At 39.4% G+C, this 23,663-nt stretch overlaps 1 protein-coding gene across 1 annotated transcript; it reads left to right on the forward strand.

Moving 5' to 3' along the window:
• The first annotated feature begins 207 nt into the window (after positions 1-207).
• Positions 208-23,396, forward strand: MEOX1 (mesenchyme homeobox 1). Its single transcript, XM_030023703.1, has 4 exons — positions 208-491; positions 15,536-16,038; positions 21,759-21,931; positions 22,796-23,396. The coding sequence occupies exons 1-4, from the start codon at positions 445-447 to the stop codon at positions 22,916-22,918; spliced, it is 846 nt and encodes a 281-aa protein (XP_029879563.1). The 5' UTR covers positions 208-444; the 3' UTR covers positions 22,919-23,396.
• Positions 23,397-23,663: the final 267 nt, after the last annotated feature.

Below are 23,663 nucleotides of genomic sequence, written 5' to 3' on the forward strand. Positions count from 1 at the left end.
GTCTTTCTGGTGTTCATTTCAGAGTTAGCGAAGAGAAAATTTTGGAGTTTTTCTCCAAACCTATTATTTGTTCTCAAAACAAACCATTTTTAGGAACATGAAGACCAAGTTTGTGTGCAGAGTCTTCAGACTCTTTAGATAAATTTATGAATATGTGCTCAAGACTTGAAAAGACCACACATTACTGTGAGAAATAACCATTTTACTGCAATATCAGAGTCCTTTCTAATGAATCCTTGGCAGATGATAAAAAACCATGACAGTAACCAGAGAAGAATATCTGTAATATAATTAATTTTGCCAGCTCCGATTCTTTGTTATGCAAACAGTAGCTAACAACATATTTAACAAGTCCTCCCCTAATGGTGGTTACACAATAGATGTAGCAAAAGTTAATTTTCAGTTTCTCTCTACTTTCTAGAAAAGGGAAATTATTCCCTTTGGATGAAATCTAAGGCATGCAGAGATGGGAGTACCAGCAGTGTATACAGGTAAGAACATGTGAATATTTCTACTGTAAGATTCTATTTTTTTAGTTTCTTGTATCTTTTATATTGTGTTTTAGGTTCTTACTCTACAAAACCATTGGAACAATTCTCTTCTAGACAAGAACACCTTGCTGGCATAAGTCCATGGGAGGAGGTTCCCAGGCACCAGCCTATGGCAGATGACATGGAGGAAAAAGAGGGGTTTTCTTGTGCTGGTGGGTTGTATTGTAGGAGAGACAGTTTCTGGAAGGATACTTTTTCAACCATTCCTCAATAACTAATTTCAGTTGTATAAGCCATAATACCTTGTATAAATTTGCTTTGGCCAAATCCAGAATTACCTAGCTTCCAAACTGACCTGAAGTTCTTAGATGTGCTAACTGCCTAAGTACAAATAATATCAGAGAGTTTGAGCAAAATCTGTAAGAGAAAGACCCTGTGTAGCATTAACTGTGCTGGAAACCTAGGAGATTGGAAAATATACCATTATCTATCATCATTTATGAAAAACCCCAACCTCCCAGGTATCTGAAGGCCTAGGACAGACTCCTTTGCTGAGAAGATGGCCTTTGGGGAGAGGTAATTCTTAGTCTTACAAACACTGATCTAAAGATGATCAAGATGTGAGAATTTATAAATCAAAGATTTTTTTCTTTGCTTGCTTAAAAGCAATTTAACACTTTGACTCTAAGCTAGGAACAATTCGTAGTGTTCTAAAGGAAATTCATAATGTTTATGAGTATTTGGATGGCTAAACCAGTTGAAAAATAAAACGTTCAGCATTTCTGCACATTGGGTGAGGCAAAGCTACTTCCTCAAAAGTAAAAATAAAAAAATGGAAAGTGACTGTTAAAATGTATACACAATATTTAGTCCATGAACCCTTACTGATCATACACATAAACAGCTGTACCAGGCAACCTCCAAGGTAGTAAATGTAAAAGCGATAATGAAGTGGGATAATTATTCCATCTACAAAAGTCAAAAGCTCTGTGGTACAGCATTCTACACTTTGGCTATTAGACCAGAGACAATTGCATTTATGCAACTCTAAGAGGAAAGGGGAGAGAAAAGGTCAGAAGCTGATTTATTCATTAGCCAGTACAACAGCATGACACTTGGAAATTATCACTGAAATAACAGACTGCAACTATAGGGACTAGAAGTTGAATATTAGGACAAGAAGTTTGTTTTTAATTCTCTGGGCAAGGAAAAATAATTTAGGTTTAGTTTATGCTTGCTATCCTTTTGTTTACACTTTTGTCTGCTGAAATACACTGCATCAGCCTTGTATTGGTCTGTGACCTGCCCGTTACCCACTGGGGTCACTGTAACATCTCGGAAAACACTAAACTGGTGAATTCACAAAGTCTGCTCCTTACTACAGGATTATATTGGGAGAACACTCTATTGTCTGCATAGCTCCTTCTGCTGGGTCTGTTCCTGCGAGGGGACCAGGAGAGCCAGTGACTGGATCTGCACCCTCAGAGGTGCTTGCTGAAGACACTTGCAGCTCCTCTTGCATGACAACCCAGCCAATTTGGCTTCAGCAAAAATTCCTGCCTTCAAACCCTAATTACTGTGCTGGCACAGTAATCTGAGTGGTTTTCTAATTGTTTGTATTTATTTGCAAAGTCTCTGCTGCACAGGGTCCTGTGATAAATATAATTCCACTCATGGCTAACTTGATGGTTTTTGGGGGGGAGAGGGGAGAAGGGAGGGTAATTTAATGGTAAACCATAATTACTAGTACAAGTATTACCTTAATTGCCAATCCAATCTGACGGGGTAGCTGAGGCTCAAATGAGCCTAATTAGAATTTCTACTTGTTCATAATAAATAAGTGGTAACTGCTAATTGGATCTAGCCTACATTATTTTCAAATGGCAGCCATCTGAAAGTGTGAATTTAATGTCAGTTTGTGTTTAATTTTGTCCATTTCCTACTTGCATTAGGCTAAGAGTCTAGCACAGAACTGAACAGAGTAGACATCTAAGTGCTCCGAGTATTAGCTTCTAGTGGCATAGACCCCTGGCAAAACAGAGGACTTGATAAAGCAACCTATAACTCTATGTTGAGCGTTGAGATCTTTTGAAAATCTAGAAAATTGGTCCTAAATGAATTGCCTACAGCTATATGGTAACTCAATCACCATGTGGAAATACACTTTTGACTTTCAGGTCCCTGTTACTCACATTTTCTAATTAAACCACACTCCCCCCCAAGTTAAAAATTTCATATTTTATTATTTGGGTAATTCCTGGGTAGAAACCATGATTTCTGATTGATGCCAAGTAAAAAGAGGAACTACCGTTATGATATACTGATAACTTGACTCCAGCTGTATATCCAAAATTTATTTAATCATAGGCATAACACAAGTATATTTTCCACACTTCTTCCCCACAGTTTACTGACCTAAATACCTGAGATATTCTTGCAGGCCTGAAACAACACTAGCAAGCATAAAGAAAGCATTATGAAAGTATTTCTTCTGTCATTTTCCCTTCTTTTTACTCTCTAGGAACTCCACTAGTTGGTAATGGGAATACTATGTTAGACCTATAAACACAGTCTGACTTCTGATTGATACACGTTCAGCTGATTTGAGAATTAGACCATTATACTCATGAAAATTCAGTCAAAGATTTTTCATTTCCAGTTAACCTTACCATTCTATTGTTGTCTGTTGACTACCTACAAGGAACAGAAGGTTAATTACAGCAGGTATAATAGCAGTAGCTTTGTATCTTATGAGTCCCCTAAAAAGCATATGAGTAAGTACCAGCTGTGGGAATTAGAACAAACAGCACTTTGTGGCAGCAACCTGAAGTCTTGTAGCTCTTATTAAAAAGGGTAATGTTAACTGCAAGACTGACTGGCCGAAAGAAAAATATCCTCTCCAAATCCTATCCAAAAAGTTTGTCCTTAGTATAGTCTAGAATCTTTAATATATTAACATGCTACTCTTTACAAAAGTAAGAGAGTTCTCTAACTTCTAAGCATATCCAAATATATGGTAGATACAGGAAAAAACAAGCGTCAAGGTGTTTAAACCTGCCAGTAACAGTATATACTCCTAGCTGCAGCTAGTCACAGTATAATACATACTTTGGAATGGATGGATCAGTAGCTCCTCCTTGCCCCACTTTTAGCTCTTTTTTGCAATTTGGAATCCTTCAGAGGGAAATGGAAGAATTCCTTGGGTTTTTTAGACAAGCTTCTGTTCTCATAGCTTCTGGGCAAATACCTCCTTATTTGCAAGAGGGCTTAGGGCCCTGGGAACCCAGCGAGGGGCAAGTGGAGGAGCTGCTCACACTCTTTCTTACCAAGCTAAAAATCACTTTTTCTATCAATCAAACCCTACATGAGGCCTCCTTCAACTTACAGGCTCCTTCCTCACCTTTGTATTATGATCCTGCTAGTCACTGTCATGGCAACCACAGAGGCTATTCCAGCAGAGAAAACTGCCTTGGCGATTAGGAGGGAGCCTGTGGACTGGGAATCCCTGCTCCAGAGTTACGGTGCCATGGAGGGGACAGCAGGGCAAGAGTGAGGAAGGAGTCAGTACAATGGGAACTTTGCATGATAACTCCCAATAACTTTTCTGTAAGTAAAAAACAAAACAAAACAAAACAAAAAACCCAATCTGGAAAAGATAGTGGTTTCCTCAAAGACAAATCTGGGTGCAGAGAGCCCTTCTGGCTGCAACTAATGGGAAAGACTGCACAAAGATCCAGTCCCTACCTTTCCAGAAATGCTACCCTTCTTATTATACAAGCCTCCCTTAGCACCTGCTGCTGATGTTCCCCACATATACTTTGGAGCATCCTCAGAGACATTTGTGCCCTTCACCACATTCCTCCAACTGCCTATGAAGGAGTGTAACAGTTCTAGGAAAACAAACATTATCATCCTAGAAAGCTCACGCACCTTACTGGGAGTTTATTCAAAGTTCTGATTCAGATTAGGCTTTTATCAAACTGTTTCTGATACTATGGAAGATGGCTGCACTTTGATTTCTTGCATCTTCTTTTCACTACCCAAACTTGTATTTACTTGTCCTTCTCTTATGACGTTCCTAAGAATCAAAGATAGCTTTAAACCATAGAAAATACATATTCCCCAATGTCTGGGGACTTTCATGTCAAAATGTCTTCAGGAAAAGAGAGAATTTCCTGCATGAGTAAACTCTTCACAGCACTCTATAGGTAATGTTGCCTCATTTATCTTCATTTTTATAGCCAGCCTTAAATACTTCTGTCCTTTTGCTCAAAGAGGACTGATAGCAGCAACCATAAAGTAACTGATTAAACAACCCAGTCCCCTACAGAAAAAGCTTATTTCATCTTTTGGAACATATTAACTGCATTTTCTTGTTGTTTGCTTGCAGAAATCACTGCCAACAGGAGGAGAGTGTCCATAATGTCTCATTTCGATATTCTGCAGCGTTAGGACTGATCAAAGTCTCCCAAGAGCTTTACAGCTTCTGATACAGATACATCTACTAGATGGTCCTTTATATATGATATTAAACTTGGAGCATTTTGGCAACATCTAATGCAATTTACCTGTGGCAAATTCTGAAGGAATAAAAAAACAACTCAGTTCCACTCTAAGCTTTTCAAAGTTTTTGCTTTTATTGCTTATTTAAATATTTTTACTTAGGGAAGGTTGTTTACCCTTCTGTAGAAGTCCCAAGTTTACTTCCTTAGGTGTACGCTTCTTAACATTGCTGGCTCGCTCTCCTGGATGGAGGAAAAGGGTTCTGTGCATTAATGCGCCTTAGCACCTCAGGCTTGATTTCTAGTTTACAGACACTTCTGCTACTAAGAATTCTGCCACAAACGCCAACAGCCATTTTTTTGACATGAACCCTGGCTAACTGATGGGATTGATACATAGATGTCAAGTCTGAGCAGGTAGTGGTTGACACTATGCAATGGCTGTTGAGTAACCTGTACAAAATGGGTTGGCTGGTCACGACACAGTTCCGCACATGGACTCTGTCAGCTGCCTTGTTAGAGGAGGGAATGTTTGAAGTAGTAGCCAAGGGCAGAGGTGAAACTTTAAACCCCAGAGTGTAGTTGATTTTGTCTTCCCAGATGAAGGCTAAAGCTTATGATTCTGGAAAATGATAATTTATCTTGAACTAAATGTTTATTCAGCCTGAGGTGGATCCTCCTCTCTCTGTCAATTTTAATATTGAATCATTCCTTAGTGGCTGATTTCAACACACTCTCCCTTGGTCATTCCTTGTTCTGGCCCATCTCCTGCAATTGCTTAGTAGCCCTACTCTGGTATAACAGTTTCTTTGCTCCAAACTATCCTGTAGCATCATTATCCTATGTACTTCTGCTTATTCAGCATGTCAGGCTCTGCACATAAGTGGTTACCGTGTGTATTAACGAATTGCACCTCAGCTTCCCTGATCTTAATATTTACAAGGTTTTTTGGGGAGCCAGTTGCTTGACACTTGAAAAAATAAGGCATCCGCTAGAAACATTTTACGTTTTTTCATGCATGGAACCAAAAAGAGCAAGACACGTAGTACTCAAGAAAATGTGCAAATCAAATTTTTTCTCCATAAACAATAACAGTTATGTCCTGAGTCACAGCAGGAACCATGGTGCCTCACTGTCTTCAAGCAACGAACCACAGGAGTGACTGTCATGGTCACCTTCTAGCAAACAATTTTGTTCCTCAGACACATTTCTCCCACAATAGCAACAGTCCAATGACAAGAAAAAGATAGCTTCTTCCGTTACTTCCAGACAACAATCTGGCAAACACTTATAATTTGCTGAAGGGGCCTGGACTGTATAAGTTATAAACATAAAATAAAACCAAATGACAATAGAGCCACGAGATGAAGGTTGTAGCTAGGGAGAGGGGAGCACGAATTAAGCAAATCTGTGGAGAGCCTTACCCCTGGACCCAACAGCCACACAAGACTCAAGGACCCTGAAAGCGCACCAGCTCCTGAGCTTGCCCTTGTTTTGCTGTTGCAAAAACAAGTCTTCACTTTTTTTTTTTTGAGTAACCCAGAATAATTGTCCTACCTGAAGCTGTGATTTCCCTCACCCTTTGCCATTAGTTGTAGTGTAGGTTGTCTGAACTTGTTTGAACACTAAGGCATTGGCCTTTCCTAAAACAATTCGTCCAGCTGGGAATTTATTAACTATTTCATGTGCTTAGGTGTGGAATTCTTTCATGCAAAGGAGTTCCTCACTGTTTTTCCTTGCTACTCAGCTTGAAAGCATGCTCCCTGGCTCTCAACTGAAGCTTGGAGGTTGTGCAAGCAAAACTTGCCAGTGGGTCTATGGAGCAGACACTGCAAAAGTACATGGAAATGCTCACATCCGCCCAGCAGTGTACAGCTGCCACAATTCAGTGATTTTCTTAAAATGCAAAACAAACGAATAATGGATCTTCTTCATAAAGCATCTGCATACTTTTATTCTATTTTATTTATTTATTTTTAAGTGGAAGGAAGGGAGGAGCGAGACAGCATTTTATTTAAACCTTAGCTGCAACTTTACAGTTAAAAACTAGTTATTTTACCACGAATTGCAGGTAGACATCTCCACCTTGTGGTGTGAAATTGAAGTAGCTTTAGAAAAATTCTGAAATGTTACTTTATGCAAAGGCAACATGTTAAATTCACCTTTGCAAATTATTGTCCAAGGCAAACTGTGCTTGTCAGCAGCATGCTTATGCAAAAAGGCGGGGAGGAAAAATGTTTTATGGAAAATTGACCACATATATATATATATGATGGTGCATCATATAACATATGCATGTTGCACTCAGTTACCCTTTCTGTATACAATGATCCATATCCTGCACAGCATTAGTAGTTTTCTTATGCCACGTTTAAAACATTCTTGTCTTTTGACTATTTCATTTGTTTATTAAAAAAAAGTGTTTAGGACAGTTCTGTGTAATTTAATACAGAAAATAAGGCCTAAACCCTCAATTTTTCCTCAAGTAACTTCAGTTGCTTAAGTATTTAGGCTTTTTAAAAGTATTTATAGGTATAGTCTGATTAACTCTGAGCAATTCTGGAATGTATATGATTTTTCGTAACCGTATTCTGGACAGCTCACAGTCATCTTAGAATTAGCTTATATACCCAGGTCCTCTCTCCGTGCTCCGTCCCATTTATTGTTTCCAGCTGGTAAGCTCCCAGTTTATAATAGAAATTCTTGTTTGGCAAATTCATTTGCCTGATCGATAAATTGTTATCTGATTTTTGTAACTGTAATTCTCATGATAAAGTAATAATCATCAAAAGAAATAAAATGAGTCAAAGATCAGAATGGCTCTGTTTTCTCAGGCTATTAAGCAAGCATCCACCACTTGCTGAAGGCACACACATGCTTTGACCTAGAGGATAACTAAAATCAGGCTTTCCAGAGCACAGGAATTGCTGGTCGCAGAAATGGATTGTAACATGGGATTGATCATACATCCTACTGGTTATTAAGCCTTCCTTCGTACTATGTTTCCTAACTTTACATCAGCATCCTTTGTTCTTACTTTTGGCATTTAATAAGGTCTTAGTGTCACATTAGTCAAATACATAATAAAGCATCCATTTATATTGTGTGCATAAATACACCAAAAAAGGAGAAAAGAGGATACAGAAAATAGAAGCACTATAAAGATGATTTACATAAAGTAACACAGCAGATCAGTGGCCAAATCAAGATGACAATACAGGTCTTAGTGCCAATTCATGAACCACATTGTTTCTATAGAAACAAAAAAATCTAGCAGGTGATATGAGGACTTTGTGGTTTTATATGCTTCTAATTAGTTATTAAGCAGTGGATGTGGGAGGCTTTAGACTACACCCAGTCTCCAGGTGTGTGGATAATCATTGCATTTTGTTTCCACTTACATTGATGGGATGGTGACTTGCAAATACTACTGGAAGACAGATAATTCGAAACTAATTATCAAAAAAACATCAAAAATCCATTTTTCTCAGTCATAGTCTCTTTCAAAACATACTTTTCCCATGTAAGATGTCAGGCTGTAGAAGGGTCCCGCAATATCTCCTAATTTTCTACCTGATACTCTAAAAATATGAAGAATAAACCAGCCTTTTCATTATATATACCCGAGAAATTTCCTCTGAATTTCCTTTAGAAATCACTTATTTGGAAAGAACCTCTTGGAGGATAGATTATCAGGCAGTGGAACAAAGAAAGTACAGTTTAAGACTTTGGCTACAGAAAAAAATACCACGAGGAAGAGCAGTACATAATCTCTGCTCTCACAAGCAGACACGATCTGCATCCATCAGGGACTTTAGTTTCAGTACACGTGCTGAAGCGCTGATTAGTGTAAATTTTTTTTCAGTGGCTACATAACTTCCAATGTTTCGAAAACAGTGGAACTGGTGCGCAATTAAATGGAAGCCACAGTTACACTGCATTTACAAAGGCTACCAATAGAGGGAGATACTCAACCACTAACAATTCCTTCGCAGCAGAAATTATGGGGAGAGTTTGAACAGAAATAGGTCCTCATTGCTCTAGCCCTAAGGTGTAAGACAATACAATACAATAGCTGTAATGGGTTCTATGGTTTCAGCAGAATTCCCTAACGAAATGATAAATGGTAACTGACTGAACTTTAATTACTATATAGGATTTCATAGGACATCTTTAATACCAGAATTTATGCTGATCTCTTCAAAATTATAAATGTCCTGTGACTATATTCCAAATAATTAAGAATTTAAAGAATACTTTTTTATTTTAGGCAAATTTTAAAAAATAAATAATTTCATTGTCCATAACAGTCAATCAGCATAGGAATGAATTCTGGCTCTTCCAAAAATTTTTTCCAGAAATTTCCATTAATTGTATTTAGTTCAGCTGGCTCAAGTGACAGAGATCATACAGCACAATGACAAAAGCAGCAGCAAAGGATGGTCTCAAGAAAAGTAGTGCAGAAGTCTTAGCACTGAAGAAATTTAAAAGCTTATCACTTGGAAGATAATCCTATAGATTTATTTATTAGGAACTCCAGAAACATATGGGATTCTTATTACAACAAAACTCAAAATGAAAATGTTGCACTCTGTCCCAGCTCAAAATGCATGAACCATGCACTAAAGTATAAGTGTAGATTTGTTAATCTATACCCACAAAAAATGGTTTTAAAAGGTTGACTGTTCTGTTCCTATCTGTTCCTTGGGGATGCCATGGTTCCTGTTTCTTTTGTGTGGTCTGATGAAAACAACAGATGAGTTTTGCAATCTGCCAAAAGCTGAGCTAATTTTGTGTTTTTCAAAATATTTGCCCGTCAAACTCTTTAACTGTTCCTTTGCTGATCCTAAAAAATATTCTTGATTTAATAGAAAGCTTCTGGTGCCTTGGACCTTGTTCAGGACATTCAGCTCTTCATGAAATAGCCACAACAGCATACACAACATAAAGACAGGACTCATTATGTTAAAAAAGATGATTTATCAGAGTTCTTGGCAAATGGTCTTTCCTGTCTTAAGGATTAATTTTGTAGCTGAGACACTGCTTGCTTTTATGACCTTTCAAGGAAAGTATATTCCTCATTTTTACACGGCACTGGGCCTCAAATCCAGAAAAAAAAAATGAAAGAGGAGAGACAAGCAAGGAATACAGAAGTTGGTGTCTAGACTTGCAAGCAGAGATCTTTGGTCCCTCAGCACAGCTTAGCACACAGCTGCTGAAATGACTGAACATACTTTGCTTCCTGTAATTGCTAAGTCTCAAGACATGGGTATATATTTACCTGTTTTCTTTCATATTAATTTCTTAATAGTAGAGAGAACACAAAAGACAATGTTTTAAACAAATTGCACAAGAAAATCCCAATTAGGTGGGAACAGATCCAAGGTACAAGGACAATGTGTACACATCTACTCATCCTAAAATTTACTGCATCAAATTTCCCAGTTTCAATGACAGCAGCACCACTAATTTTTTTGGGGGTTTCATGTCAATTTTTTTTAGGAACAAGACGTTGTCAATGTCTGTCTGCCAGAGGTTCTTTCTCCAGAGCTCAAATAATACTGCTAGCTGCTCACTCATCTTCTGCAGACTTCAGTTTTTTGATCATCGGGTTTCTTATCTACTTACACAGTCAGATGAGGTAGCGACTGCTTCAGTGAGAAGAGCTGGGATACTGTTTTTACCCAGGTACAAGAGAATTACCAGGGAAAAACAAACTGAGAAATGGTAAGACAAAGATAGAGCTCCTTTATTTGATATAATTATTGCAGATGCAACTGAGTTTTTCCTGCAAGTGAGCCCACTGAATCCAGTTAACCCAAGTTTGGCACCATTTGCATGTAACTCCTATCACACCTTTCATTTCTAAAACTCAAACCCCTTGTTGTAGTAAACATAGTAATAAAACCAGCTAAAAAACAAAACAAAAAAAGTGATCTTTCAAACAAAAAGTGTTAAAACTGACAGATAATGCATTGTGTAACGTGATTAAGCAGTTTCCAGCTAGTGTTTTTTCCTTTTAATATTTCTGCAAACTTACAGCTGGCCATTTCTTACTTCTGCTTTTTGCTTCTACTGCTCTCTGTCCTAAGATAAATTATCATGTAAGTGTCTCTGAACACATCTTGATGTTTCCTGTACCTGAGGCAGATTTTTTTTTTTCACTACTGTGAAGCCATCAAATTTAATTAATACCGGAAATATTAACTTAGTACTAAGAGAAACATTATCATTAAATTAGAAATGCTTGTGGTAGTGATGCCAGCTCCCCATCTGCAGAGCAAGTCAGACACTGAATCTCAGTAAAAGTATCAGACGAGACTGTGGAAGGAAAAAAGCCATGCCAACGAGTGTAATCTTGTATCAGTACCTGTGCATTTATTACTGGGTCTTTGTTGATTCAGCAGCTTCAGGCAGCAGTGTAATTTTTTTTTCTATCTATTTCTGAGCATCTTGCTGCAATGGCTTTTAGCCTAACATCACATGCATTCTTTAGGGAAATGCTGCTATTCAGCAGATATACAAGCTTTGGGAGCATTTGGAAGTTCTAGGCATAGGGGAGCACAACATCTCACACATAATCCCTTGGAAACTGAGCTTCATGATACTGCAGCACTGCAGTTTCCTTCAGAAATTATTCTCCCTTCTTCACAGAGAAAAACTGTACCAACAATCTCAGCTTGGTGCTAGTGAATGTTCATTCCTAGCACTGCAACTTGGAGATAATTCAAAGCACCAGAAACATGACTAAGAGTCTATAGTGATTGACTTAGAGGAAAGACTAGAGTCTGAAATACATCTGGCTTGTGTTTTAAGATAGCTTATCATAGATATTACAAAATTTTAAAACTCGCTTGTATAATTGTTCTCCACCTGCACAGTGCCAACAGGCTGTTACTCAGAATAATGAGGAGTCAGTAAAAGCAAGAACTGGGTCTAGACACTAGGAAGGAGTGAAGAATTGTCTTCCCAAGGGAAAGTGGAAGACTGAAACTATGACAGTTACTTGGGTCTGGGCAATATCCTAGAAAATGACACTGGAACAGGTTGTCCAGAGAAGTTGTGGATGCCTCCTCCTTGGAAGTGTTCAAGGCCAGGTTGGATGGGGTGAAACTAGATGATCTTTAAGGTCCCTTCCAACCCAATCCATTCTATGATCTAGTAGAGAACAATAAAACTACCTGTAGGTTCCATCTTTAACTTCTGCAACTAAGCAGCAGCTTCCTGAATCTAGTATTTGCTATTGGCTATTTGTTGCTCTCCAGCTTTCTTTCATCAGTGCTAAAATGCACAATGGAGTTAATAACAAGGGTTCTTCTACACATGAGGAATTCCCCAGTCTTGGTCCAGTACCTGCACGGAGGAAAACTTTCCCGGTTACTACAGTTGCACACATGGCAGGTCATAGCATGACATTGTTTAGGATTTATTTTAAAAAAAGAAAAAAAAAATTTGGAAAGCACTATTTTTTAATGAAAGCTGTTATTAACTTGCAATTTAGTAGCTCATAAAATTTCAAGAGTAGACCTTGGTGCCTAGAGTTTTCTCCATGACAAGGCTGTAAACTTATCTTAAACTTCTGACAAGATAAGCATCAAGCCAGTGTCCCTCTTGCAAAGCTAAATCTTCCTTTGCCTTGCGATCAGAGTAAAATCCGTAACCTAAGAAATCACTTTCAATTTCAGGTGCAAAAGCACCAGACACAATTGTACTGGGTCAGGTGCAGGAAAAGCAGAGTAGGACCAGGCTCCTGCCCCAGAGAACTCAGGTGTTCCAAGAAATGGCACAAGCGTGAAGGTGATTTAGAAGAGGGCTACATTAAAGTAGCACGAGATGGCGCAGGTCTTTCTTTACTGAGAAAGAAAATTGCTTTGCCAGAAAAAAGAGGTGAAGACATGGCACAACTTTTGTCATTTCACCTTCATGAAGTTAGGCAAATTACTGTGCAAGGTCTCAGGGTGAGCCAGAGCTCAGAGACTTCTTGGTCTGTGAGATGGCTGAGAAATGCTTTCCTGGGGGAGTCACAGAATGAACTGATAGAAAGCTCAAAGATAAACCCCCACTTTCCAGCCTTCAGCTTGTTATGGGAGCATTTGTTACAAAAACTGATCTCCATCCATGCCATTTTTTTCTACCCAACACAGTGCTTGACTGAAGACATGTTGACTTTACAAAGGTTAAAGGTGGCTACCTCAACCAACAAATGGGATTTAGCAAGAGGGGAGGATTGTTGTTCTTTCTTCTTTCAGGAATGAAGTGTCAGGAAGATGTAGAGGTCAAACAGGCCCCTGCTGAGCCACGGAGTGACAGCACCAGCTGCAGAGGGGGCTGGAGCAATGCAAGACCTGAGGGCTCTCACGTTTGGGAAGGGGATGCCATCCCCTTTTCCCACATCTGAAGTTAGAAGAACAACAGTGAGAGCTCCATTGGGAAAACAGGGTCCAAGCAATTTAACTCAGAAGGCAAAGTTATGTGCAGGAGTGGAGTCCTGCCCTACAGATAGACCTCTGCTCGGGCCTTGTGGGGGTTCCTGAATGGGAGCCCAAAGCTGCTCCTGGCTGAAGAGAATACTAGACTGACGGAAAATCCTCCATTCCCTTCTATCCCCCCAAGTATACATGCAAGGACATAAATGTCTGCATAATTAGCTAGATCATTTTGTAGACTGAAAGTAGGACTGAAAAAACAATAGACCTAGGCTTGAATTCATACAAACACCTAATAACCTGTGTGATTGAAGTGAGTGGGTGTTATACTTATGTCAAAACACACTGAGAATGTAAATTAAATACTTTGCATTGGCAAAAAGTTCTGGACTCTGACTTAGATTCTGCCAGTGCTTGGAACATGTGCAGCATTCATAAATTCATTATAACCTGGCCTTTCAGAAAAGAGCGGTCTGGGGGTTTTCCTCCTGCCAGTGGGTAGGAAATATGTTTTAATGTTTATTTTCTAATACAACACAGCGACAGATATAAATATTTAGGAGAGTTCTTCCTAGAGAATGAATTAGGTATCACATATTTAGTATTTTGCAAGAAAGTCAAGATTCATGTCATAGAACAGAATTTGATGCTCTTGTTCAGAAAGATCTGGACTAAATCCACTTGATTTCTTGGAAAAGGCCAACCTCTAAGAACCAACAGATATATCAGGATAAGTACACCTTTTTCTTATTTTTCTTTTTTTTTTTCCTTGATTCCTTGAAATGTTACAATTCTGAATTATACAGAAGCCAAATAAAAGTATCACTTAAGCCTCTGTGAAAAATGAAAGCTCCGTGTCCATCTGCTAAATCTCTGTCTATGAGAGAACACAAAACCCAGCATGAATGGTGGGAGAAGGGAAAGAGGCACACAAAACATATAGCAAGGCCTAGGGGAATGAGTATTGCAAATGGCTGCAAGCAGATTATGGAAACATGGAACACATGCACACGTAAATTGTCGTTAAAAACACGGAGAATAACCTTGAGAGAAGTTGCAGTAACCCTAGCATAGCAGGGTTTTGGGCATTCCCAGCTGCCACACTTCTGTGAAAAAGGGATTGAGAACAGATTCCCTGTTAATGTCTTTTCAACTGTGATGGCTCTAGGGTCTAAGAATCTGCTTTCTGTTAGGAAAAACTATAAAACTTTCAACAAAAGATGAAAAACATGTCTTCCATTGGCATAAAAGCAGGAGATTTCCTTGCAGGAAGGAGTGGCATATTGAAAATTCCCTGGAAAGTAGAATACAGAAAGAATAACTGCCACTGGCAGCAAACTCCAACTCTCAGCAAATACAGGTTACAAAGCTAACAAAGCAAACAAACAAAAATCACTCAAAACTTTGCATGTGTGCACAAGCCAGGTTTAACACTTTTTTTAAACTTAGGATTGGGCCTTAAATTATATATAATCAGTGAAGTCCTTTCTTACTTTTCTTTCCCACTTTAGTTCTTGAAATTTGTTGTCTGTTGAATTCTGTGTTAGAGCTTTATCCAAATCCAAGACTTGGGGTATTTTGTTAACAGTGTAATAAAAATAACTTCATAGTGTTACAGGGAAACATTAAAGCCTTTTTTGTGTGCTACTCTTTCCCTTTTAAAAAAAAAAAAAAATACAGACATTGTTTCTTTAAAAGGCTCCATCTGCAAATCCCATTAGATGTGCATATAAGGTTTCGGATGATTAATAGTTGCCTGCTTTGCTTTGGTTGGAGGGCCTGAGTGTATGTATGTACGTTAACCCCTCCCTCCCCTCTCTCACATTTCACTTCACAAACTTGTCACTCTCTCCCCAGCACAGTATTTAAAAAGTGTTTCACTCATGGCCAGCACTTCACAAGGAAGCAAGCTTCAGGCCTTGGGAAGCAATTCAGGGCAATCACTGCATAGATCTGGTTACTGTTTTCCAGTCAGGACAATGAAGATGTTTAAACGAGTTCCCAAAGTAACAAATCTGCAACAGCATAAAACCCACAAACAAACTGTTGTTTAGGGAGGAAATCCATTCTGTAAAATTTGGAAGATTTCCCATCTGCTTCTCTTCTGATTTTGAAGCCTGAGCTATAACCAGTCACGAACACTGGAGTGCGGACAGGATTGGAAGCAAATGGATCCCACCAGCAGCAGCTGCATGCGCAGTCCACAACCTCCTGCCCCACTTTGGGGGTGCCTGCGGAACACCCATGCGGATGTCACCACAGCTTCAGGGCTGAACCACTACCCACCAGCACCATTCTCCTTCCATCAAAAATCAGATTTTGCTACATACTCTGATTTCTCAACCTCCTGCCTGGTGACTGCTCCCCATAGCTTCCCACGTGAGGAGCGGGCATTTGTGGAGCAGCACCCCTCTTTCCAACACTCTGAATGGCATTTGGCAGCAACTGAGGCCAGAAGACGACTAAATCCAGGACTGGCCTTGGGTTCTGGGGAGTCAGAAGGCAGCAGCCCAAATCTAGTGAGTGCGGCAGTGGATATGAATGAAGATGATGAGGTACCAGTAAATACTACAAATGAGACTGAGAAAAAGTCGTCCAAAAGAAAAAAGGAAAACTCAGGTAGGTGATATAAAATCAGGGTTGTGGGATAGTAGAGGCTATAGAATGAGAGCACCTGTAAGATTAGGAATTAAGAAATAAAGCTGATGAGGAAAACATTTTGTAATTCTTCACTGGGGAAACTTACACAATAACAACACTGAAACTAAATGGCTTATTCTTTGATGACCTCTGGTGTTTGTACTTCACTTCTGCAGATCTTGTTTACTGAACCAGTACAATGCACATTTGCTGTAACTAAACAGGAATCACATGGCATGTATACACTGAGCTGAAAGTCCTACTATATGGAGTTATACATTGCATGCCTGCCATTTGTCCAAGCCTAAACGAATGGCAGTCAAACAGCAAAGATCCCTCATCTTGAGCTGCCTGTGCTAGTTGGAAATATTATGTTGGAAATGTGTGCTTTTTCCCACAGCACTGCTATGAAGTGGGGAATATTTTCCAGTATCCCCATTTTACAGGTAGAGAACACAGCGATAAAAATATTTATTTATTTATTTATTGGTTTGACAGGTTGACTACAGAAGAGCCACCTCTAATCCAACTTTCATTTCTCAATTTTGCAGTTTAAACATCAAGCTTGTATTTGTGCTTTCTCTGTCACACAATTAGTCCTAATCTCTGTTCTCTTCCAGTATGAATAGCCTGTCAGGGAACACATGAAATAACTAATATTCCAAACTTCTTTATGCCCAGAATCTAGTTTACTTCCTTTGGTTATCTGTTTTTCCTTTAGAAAGCCAGCTTTGTAGAATTTAAGTTCATTTCTATTGAAAAAGCACGTTTGGGGCAAAAATTTCCCCAAAACCAAAATGCAAAGAAGTTTAAAATAGAAAATTTAAAAGTGAACAATGCTTTTATTGAAATGTTTGCTAGTCATAGGTGAGCAGCAGAGTTCAGTATACTCAGATTGGAGGGATATCCTTAAAGAGACTGATTCCAAAGCACATCTCCCTGTTTTAAGTAGCAGACAAATGTTCCTTTTATTCTCTATTACCAGCACCCTTCACATTTTCTTTTCATACTTGCTGCTGTCCTATATACTTTTCCTTACAGGGGAGCTGTAAGTAATGACATCACTGAAAGCTATGGTGTTTCCTACCTTCTAGCAACTGTTGCTGTCTGTACAAGTTGTTACTCTAGCAAACGCAGAATAACACATCCCAAAGGCGATTCCATGGCTTTTCATTTCACTCCCTTCTTTGCTTACCAGACAGCAGATAGAATTACTTGATATCCCTCCTGCAAGCTTTTCTTTCCTTCTGTCCCCAGACAAAATAAAACAAATGAGAGGAAAGTCTCTGAGCAATTTTATTGTGATTTCCTTCACTTGTACAGCAGTTCCAGAAATACAGCTGGACATATCACATACTGATTGTTTATTCTAAGTGGAACATAAGACTTTTCTCTCCTCTTGAGAATTTTCCTTGACTTCTTTAGAAAAATCTAGGTACCCAGAGCCTTCTCTTCAGAGATTGGGCCAGTAAAGAAACATATATTGAAATCACTTGAAGACAAAACCTACGAAATAAAATATTTTTTTTTAGTTGGTGCCTTATCCATCACAATTTTACCTGCAATATTCATACAGCATTACCATGATCTGTACTAGTGCGTGCAAAAACCTTCTGTTCTTGAGAAGACCCTAGTTACTACAAGATACACAGTGAAGACCTTGGAACATGGCTCTTTGCAGAGTATTCTGTGAAAAGTCTAAAATAATCATGTTTCTCAGACAAATAAGCAGAATGGTGTAAAAATAATAAAAAAGCTTGTCAATCTTTAAAACTTTCTTTGAAGCATGGATATATTAAAAACCTTTAAAGAATGGCTTTGTTACGGATAGCAGCAGTGGCATCTATTACAAGTACACACCCTTCCCTTCCTCTACAGACTTCAGTTATTTAGATGCCATATTCAGTCTTGACTTCACAGGCTCACCAAATGACCTGAAGAAAGAAGTTAACCTTGTATTAGCTTTCACAGCTGCCTCTGCTGTCCATCGACAAGCCACAGCCATTAACATTTTCAAATACAATTTCAATACAGTTTCTGTCTGACCTGTCCTAAATTGTACTTGCATTATGACGCACTTGAAGTCCCCAGATCTCCAACAATAGTAATATAACACATAATAGAATTCAGACAGCTTTGTTTTATGTGAATGAAACAATACAGAATGTTAGTGAGGTTGCAGTAGAAACAGGAATGTGATAACAGTGCATAATGACTCCCTTAACAACATTAGGCATACAATGTCCTTGACTGAGGAATCCTGGAAAACTTTGTATTAAAATGCATAAAGCTGATCTGAATTCCCACCTGCCAGCCTTTCTCAATCTTGCCACTAACTGTAAAGAGGATTTTCTAAGCTTGCGATTCCCATTTACAGTCATGGTGGCATAAAAAGCAGTAGGTAAGAATAGATAGCAGCAGGTAGCAGCAGATACCCTGAGAAGGACTGAAAAGCAAAGTACAGGCAAGTCCCTGATCAGTTTAAAGTGGTCTGGTTGCAGAACATCATGTATAATAGCCCTCCGTATGCACCCTCCATTGAGCATTATTCCATGAGGCGCACATTGAAGTAATTTCTGGATACTTTATCATCAGCTGCCAAATGAATACACTATTTGTGAGGTCACTTTACTTGGCCAATGTTCCTGATATGCTTTTAGAATTTTATGTTCCATAACAGCAAAATCTATCAGTGTCTTACTACCTGATTTAACCATTTAGAATAAATATGCCTTCAAAGTCTTTAGTATGGGGAAAAAATAACATTGTGCAGATGCTTTGTATTTTTATTTTACTTTCTTCTACTGAGGGAAGAATTGCAGACATCAACAGTAATTTGCAGAACAAACACCAGGTGCATTGATCTGGGTTGTGGATCACCACAAACACCTAACAAGCAGGTAGGATCCTCCACATATAGGCATTAGCAATCCTCATACTTCTGTGCCTAAGCTGCTCTCTGAGCAATACAAGTACCCTCTGTGCTGCCAAAATCCTGTATCTGCACAGTGCAGAGTCCTTGTGCCTTCCTCCAAAGCATTGTTTACTGGCTATTGTTCGTAGACCAGTTCAACCCAGTGAGGGAGAGTGAGTACTGCTTCATGAGACCAGATTCTGATTCAGTTATGCTGGTTCTAAACACAAAGCAAAGCCAACTTCTGTTGACCAGCTCCAAATGCTGAATTTGGCCCATTGTTTTGCAGGGAATGGATTGCCTCTTCATACACATGTGTGTGTATTAGTGCCTGACACAGTTTTTGTTTTGGAAAATTTATAGCATAGGAACATGTACCATTTGTGTTCCTACACATATTTTGCTCCAGCCCTGGGGAAAGGCAGCTGTTCGGTTCAACCACACAATGAAACTGGTTGGGATCTTGGAAGTATGCATGCCTCATGGTAGAGACACAGATCTTCCTGTGATTCCTGAGCAGCATTCCCCCCCCCCCCCCCCCAAACTGGCAGTACAGTAGGAAAATCTTTCCAAGCCGATTTCTGCTTTCACACATTTGCCATTTTCCACGTTCTGTTGTCAAAACTCTGAAGCAACTAGGCCCAATTTCCACTTTTGGAATATCACAAAACCTCCAGCCATGAATAACCATATGTCTCTTTACAACACCATGTGGCACACAGCCTGGATGACAGGATCCAAACTACACATCCTGCTCTGTTCCCAGAAATACTTAGCTGTTTAAAATTATTCACATTGCTTTTTGGAGATGAAGACTGGTGAAACTGCCCCTTAGAAAGGATGTCCTTCACACAGTGCTAAGTGGTGAGCTCACATATAAATTCAGGTTGCATTAGCTATTTTTATCCCAGGTTAATTTGACAGAGGTGGCTTTAGTTCCTGCAGTGTGTTATTGGTATTGGAGAGCTACTTCACCCCTCCACATGTTTGCTAGGGGAGCAGAGACCCAAGGGGAAGCCCTGGAGACCAAGGCTCCCAGAAGCTGGTGGCAAAGTTCCCAGCAGGGGATCCACACTTCAAAACCCACTTCCCACCACTCTCTCGAAAGTTACATTTGTTAGCCTCTGGGAAACATGTAATTGTGTGTTTGTTCAGTAAGAGATAAGAATGAAGGGGATTGTACAACTATGGGCAAAAGCACAGGGAGAAACTTCTGGGGTTTTGTTTTCGTACTTTCCCCAACTTTATTTGGGGATTTTTGAAGTATAAGTAGCAAGAACAATGTTGATACAAACAAGACTAATTTCCTTGAAATGGAGAGCAGTACAGCTGCAGCATGTGATACACTGGTCCCTGTGCACATTATCTCTAATGGGAGCTATGTTTGATTTCTCTATTTCTGATGGACAGAGCTAAGATCAGGTCAATCATGAAGCCTACAGCCACACCTGACAGATTTTTCCAGCTTTGTTACTTTGGCAGCCAAAGAGACATCTAGAAGATAACGCTGCACGTCATGCTCATTGCTACCATTTTGTATATCATTTCTATGTAGAAGTATTATGCTTGGACACACAGAACTTCTTTGGACACTGGTTACAAACAAAAATTAAGTAATTAATCCTCAACATAACAAAAAACCTACTAGCATCTTCAGTTCAGGGAATCTAGCCAACCACAGGAGCAAGAGGGATGAAAGAGTCAAGGAACTTGTAAAAACTGACTCCCTGAAAGATTGGCAGTTTGGGCTTTGCTCGCTGAAACAAGTGCATTTTGGAGCATTCTTCACAAGCACCGATTTTAAAAACACGAGACAAAAAGGGGGGAAGAAAAAGGGGGGAGAAGGAAAAAGGTAAAAAAGAAAGAAAAGATAGAGGGGGAGGTAGGGGAAAGAAAAAGAGAAAGAAAAAAAGAGAGGAGAGGAGAGGAGAGGAGAGGAAAAAGAATTGCCACAGTCTCAAGCAAAGTCAGTTTGCGTTTGCTTTTTAGCATAATTTGTGCAGCATCCCTTTGGCTATGACTTGAAATTTGGCTTTGAAATATGACTCTTGACCACAATGCAGCCAAGTGCACAAAGAGCAAAATAGTTTTTCAGGGCAGCACAGTGACAAGGATGATACTGAGGCCAGTCATGCACACAGATACCAGATCTCCTTGTAGTTTTCATTTAGCAAGGATTAGAAGAAGCTCAAAGTCTGAAGTATCACGTGCCAATTCAAAGAACACTGGTTCTCTGGTGTTGCCTGTTTTAGCATGTTCCTCCCCCCCAATATTTCCAGGCCATACGCTAGCTTAGGGTGCTTACTAAGTGACTTTACCTTACGCCCTGCGCCAGAGGTCATCACCACGTACTCAGAACACATTACACATCATATACACAAAGTGCTAGCTTTGCTGCCTGTTGCTTGGTAGATCAGGGAGAGTGATAACACGTATGTAAGGAAAGAAAGTAAAGATGTGGAGAAGGAAACTATTTTGATGCAATGATAGCAAGAAATTACAGCTTCCTTCCCATAGGTGCTCATTTCTGACCTTGCAGACCCAGGTGTGAGCTTCTGCAGTTTGACAACACACCCTTCCCTGACTCTGAGCTGTCCCACCATTGTCCCATTGAACCCAAGACTGACAACGCTGATAAGCCATGCTGAGCTTGAGGGGGCATAAGACAAACTTAAAACTTCCACAGAGCACTTCAGTTAGTAGTTTATATCAGACCTCTGCAATGCACATGTTCACACAGATCAATGTAACTGCAAATTACGCAACATGTGTGCTTGCCTCTTAGAAAACCAGAACTCAAGCAACAAGGCAGAAACAAGCAGCAAATCACGGAAGGAAAGGACAGCCTTCACAAAGGAGCAGCTACGGGAGCTGGAAGCTGAATTTGCCCACCATAACTACTTGACAAGGCTCAGGAGATATGAGATAGCTGTGAACCTGGATCTCACCGAGAGACAAGTACTTCCTGAATCCCTGCCTCCCCAGATTCTTCTTCCTCCCCCACAACTTCTTCCTAAAGCTAAAAACCAGATATGTTACTCAAGGGTGTGCTTTTGCAATGGCACAGAGGTATTTTAATGCAAAGCCTCCACATTCTTTTAAAACACATTTGTTACAAATTTCTGTAGGTAGTTAATAAATGCAATTGTGTTTCTCTAAACTGAAGACAGATTTGGGAATAACTGATGTCTACTGAGCTGTTGTTTACCAGCACTCATTAATACATACTGATATGTCAAGGCTCACAGAGGGAAGACGGATATGACCTTAGGCTGTGATTACCAGGAAATTATTAGAATGATATATGTCTGATACATGCATTCTTCTTGGGTCAGGTAGTATTTTGAGGTGATAAGGAAGGACAAAAATGGTGAGTTCCGTGGAGAGAGATATTTCTGTTCTGTCATTGTGATCTCAGTCAGAGTTTCCTTATCAAAGCTTAGTGGACAATAGAGGAATTGCGCAATTAAGTGAAGCAAATTACAATTCCTGAAGCATTAGATTGGATGGACTAAATGTTAAAAGACACTAGATGCACTGTGCCCATTGGACTGACATGCTTAGTTGACATAAAGACAGATTCTGGGCAAAGCATTTGTACTACCTTTGTGGGTCTGAGAGAAACATCTGCCTGGAACAGTTTAGAAAGAATTGTTCCTGCCTTTGTTAGAGGAATGAATTACTTAAACTTGTGAGGTTCCTTTCACCTTTTCTTCTAGAATCCCACAAAATATCTGTCTGTTGATACACATATATATGCACAGGTCTGCTTATACAGCTCAGATTGAGGCAATAAGTAATTATTTCCTTTTTATCACCCAGGTCAAAGTATGGTTTCAAAACAGAAGGATGAAGTGGAAACGTGTTAAAGGTGGGCAACCTGTGTCCCCACATGAACATGACACAGAAGATGTGGACTCTGCTGCCTCCCCCAGCTCTGACTAGTCCTTGCAGCAATGGGAGAGGAGTATGGAGAAAGTAATTGATCAGAAAGTAGATGCAACACTGCTCTGGGTCAGCTACAGAATGAGATGATCCTGGCTGCAAAACCTGTAGCCCTGAGTCTGTAAAAGGTGTATAATGCTTTAGGTTACAGAGGCAATTAAAGAACGCAGGGGAAGAAAGCCAAAGCAGGTCGTGATTTTTATTTTTGTCTGAATGAATTGAACTCTGTCTAGAATTGTCTTACTACCACAGATGTGTCTTCAGAATAAAAGCTAACAAACGCTGAATATAAAACAGGAGTAATGTTGTCTAGGCTCTCAAACACTCAGAAAATACAGGTTGTCAGTCAGCAAGTGATAATGCAACTGTATTCTCACCCAGCCTTGCCCTGGTCACATCTATTTATTCTGTATTTGGACTTGACAAGGCACACTTTCCTTGTGCCTTACTTTAAGAGAAATAAATACTTTGATAGTCACTGATTTTTCTTGCGATGTAATTGAACACCTGTATGGCTGGGCAGTAAGATTACAAAATAAAAATTTGAGACCAAAACTACATACACAGAATTCTGCTTACCAGTTTCAGAAGAGATGGCTTTTACATTGACAGTCCAAGAGGACAGGTGCCTTGTTGATGGTAGCAATTTGCAGAGGGACATTTCTTCCAAGCTTACTGTAGATCCTGAAATTAAATTGCTAGATCTCAATTTCAAATATTTTTTCAAAGCAGTCATTACCAAATG

This window comes from Aquila chrysaetos, chromosome 8, assembly GCF_900496995.4.
Source record: "Aquila chrysaetos chrysaetos chromosome 8, bAquChr1.4, whole genome shotgun sequence".
NCBI lineage: Eukaryota > Metazoa > Chordata > Aves > Accipitriformes > Accipitridae > Aquila > Aquila chrysaetos.

Coding starts and splice junctions, on each gene's coding strand:
- MEOX1 (XM_030023703.1), top strand. CDS start 445: ATGAAATCTAAGGCATGCAGAGATGGGAGTACCAGCAGTGTATACAG. Junction 492..15,535: donor AGTACCAGCAGTGTATACAG/GTAAGAACATGT, acceptor CTGATTTTGAAG/CCTGAGCTATAACCAGTCAC. Junction 16,039..21,758: donor AAGAAAAAAGGAAAACTCAG/GTAGGTGATATA, acceptor CTTGCCTCTTAG/AAAACCAGAACTCAAGCAAC.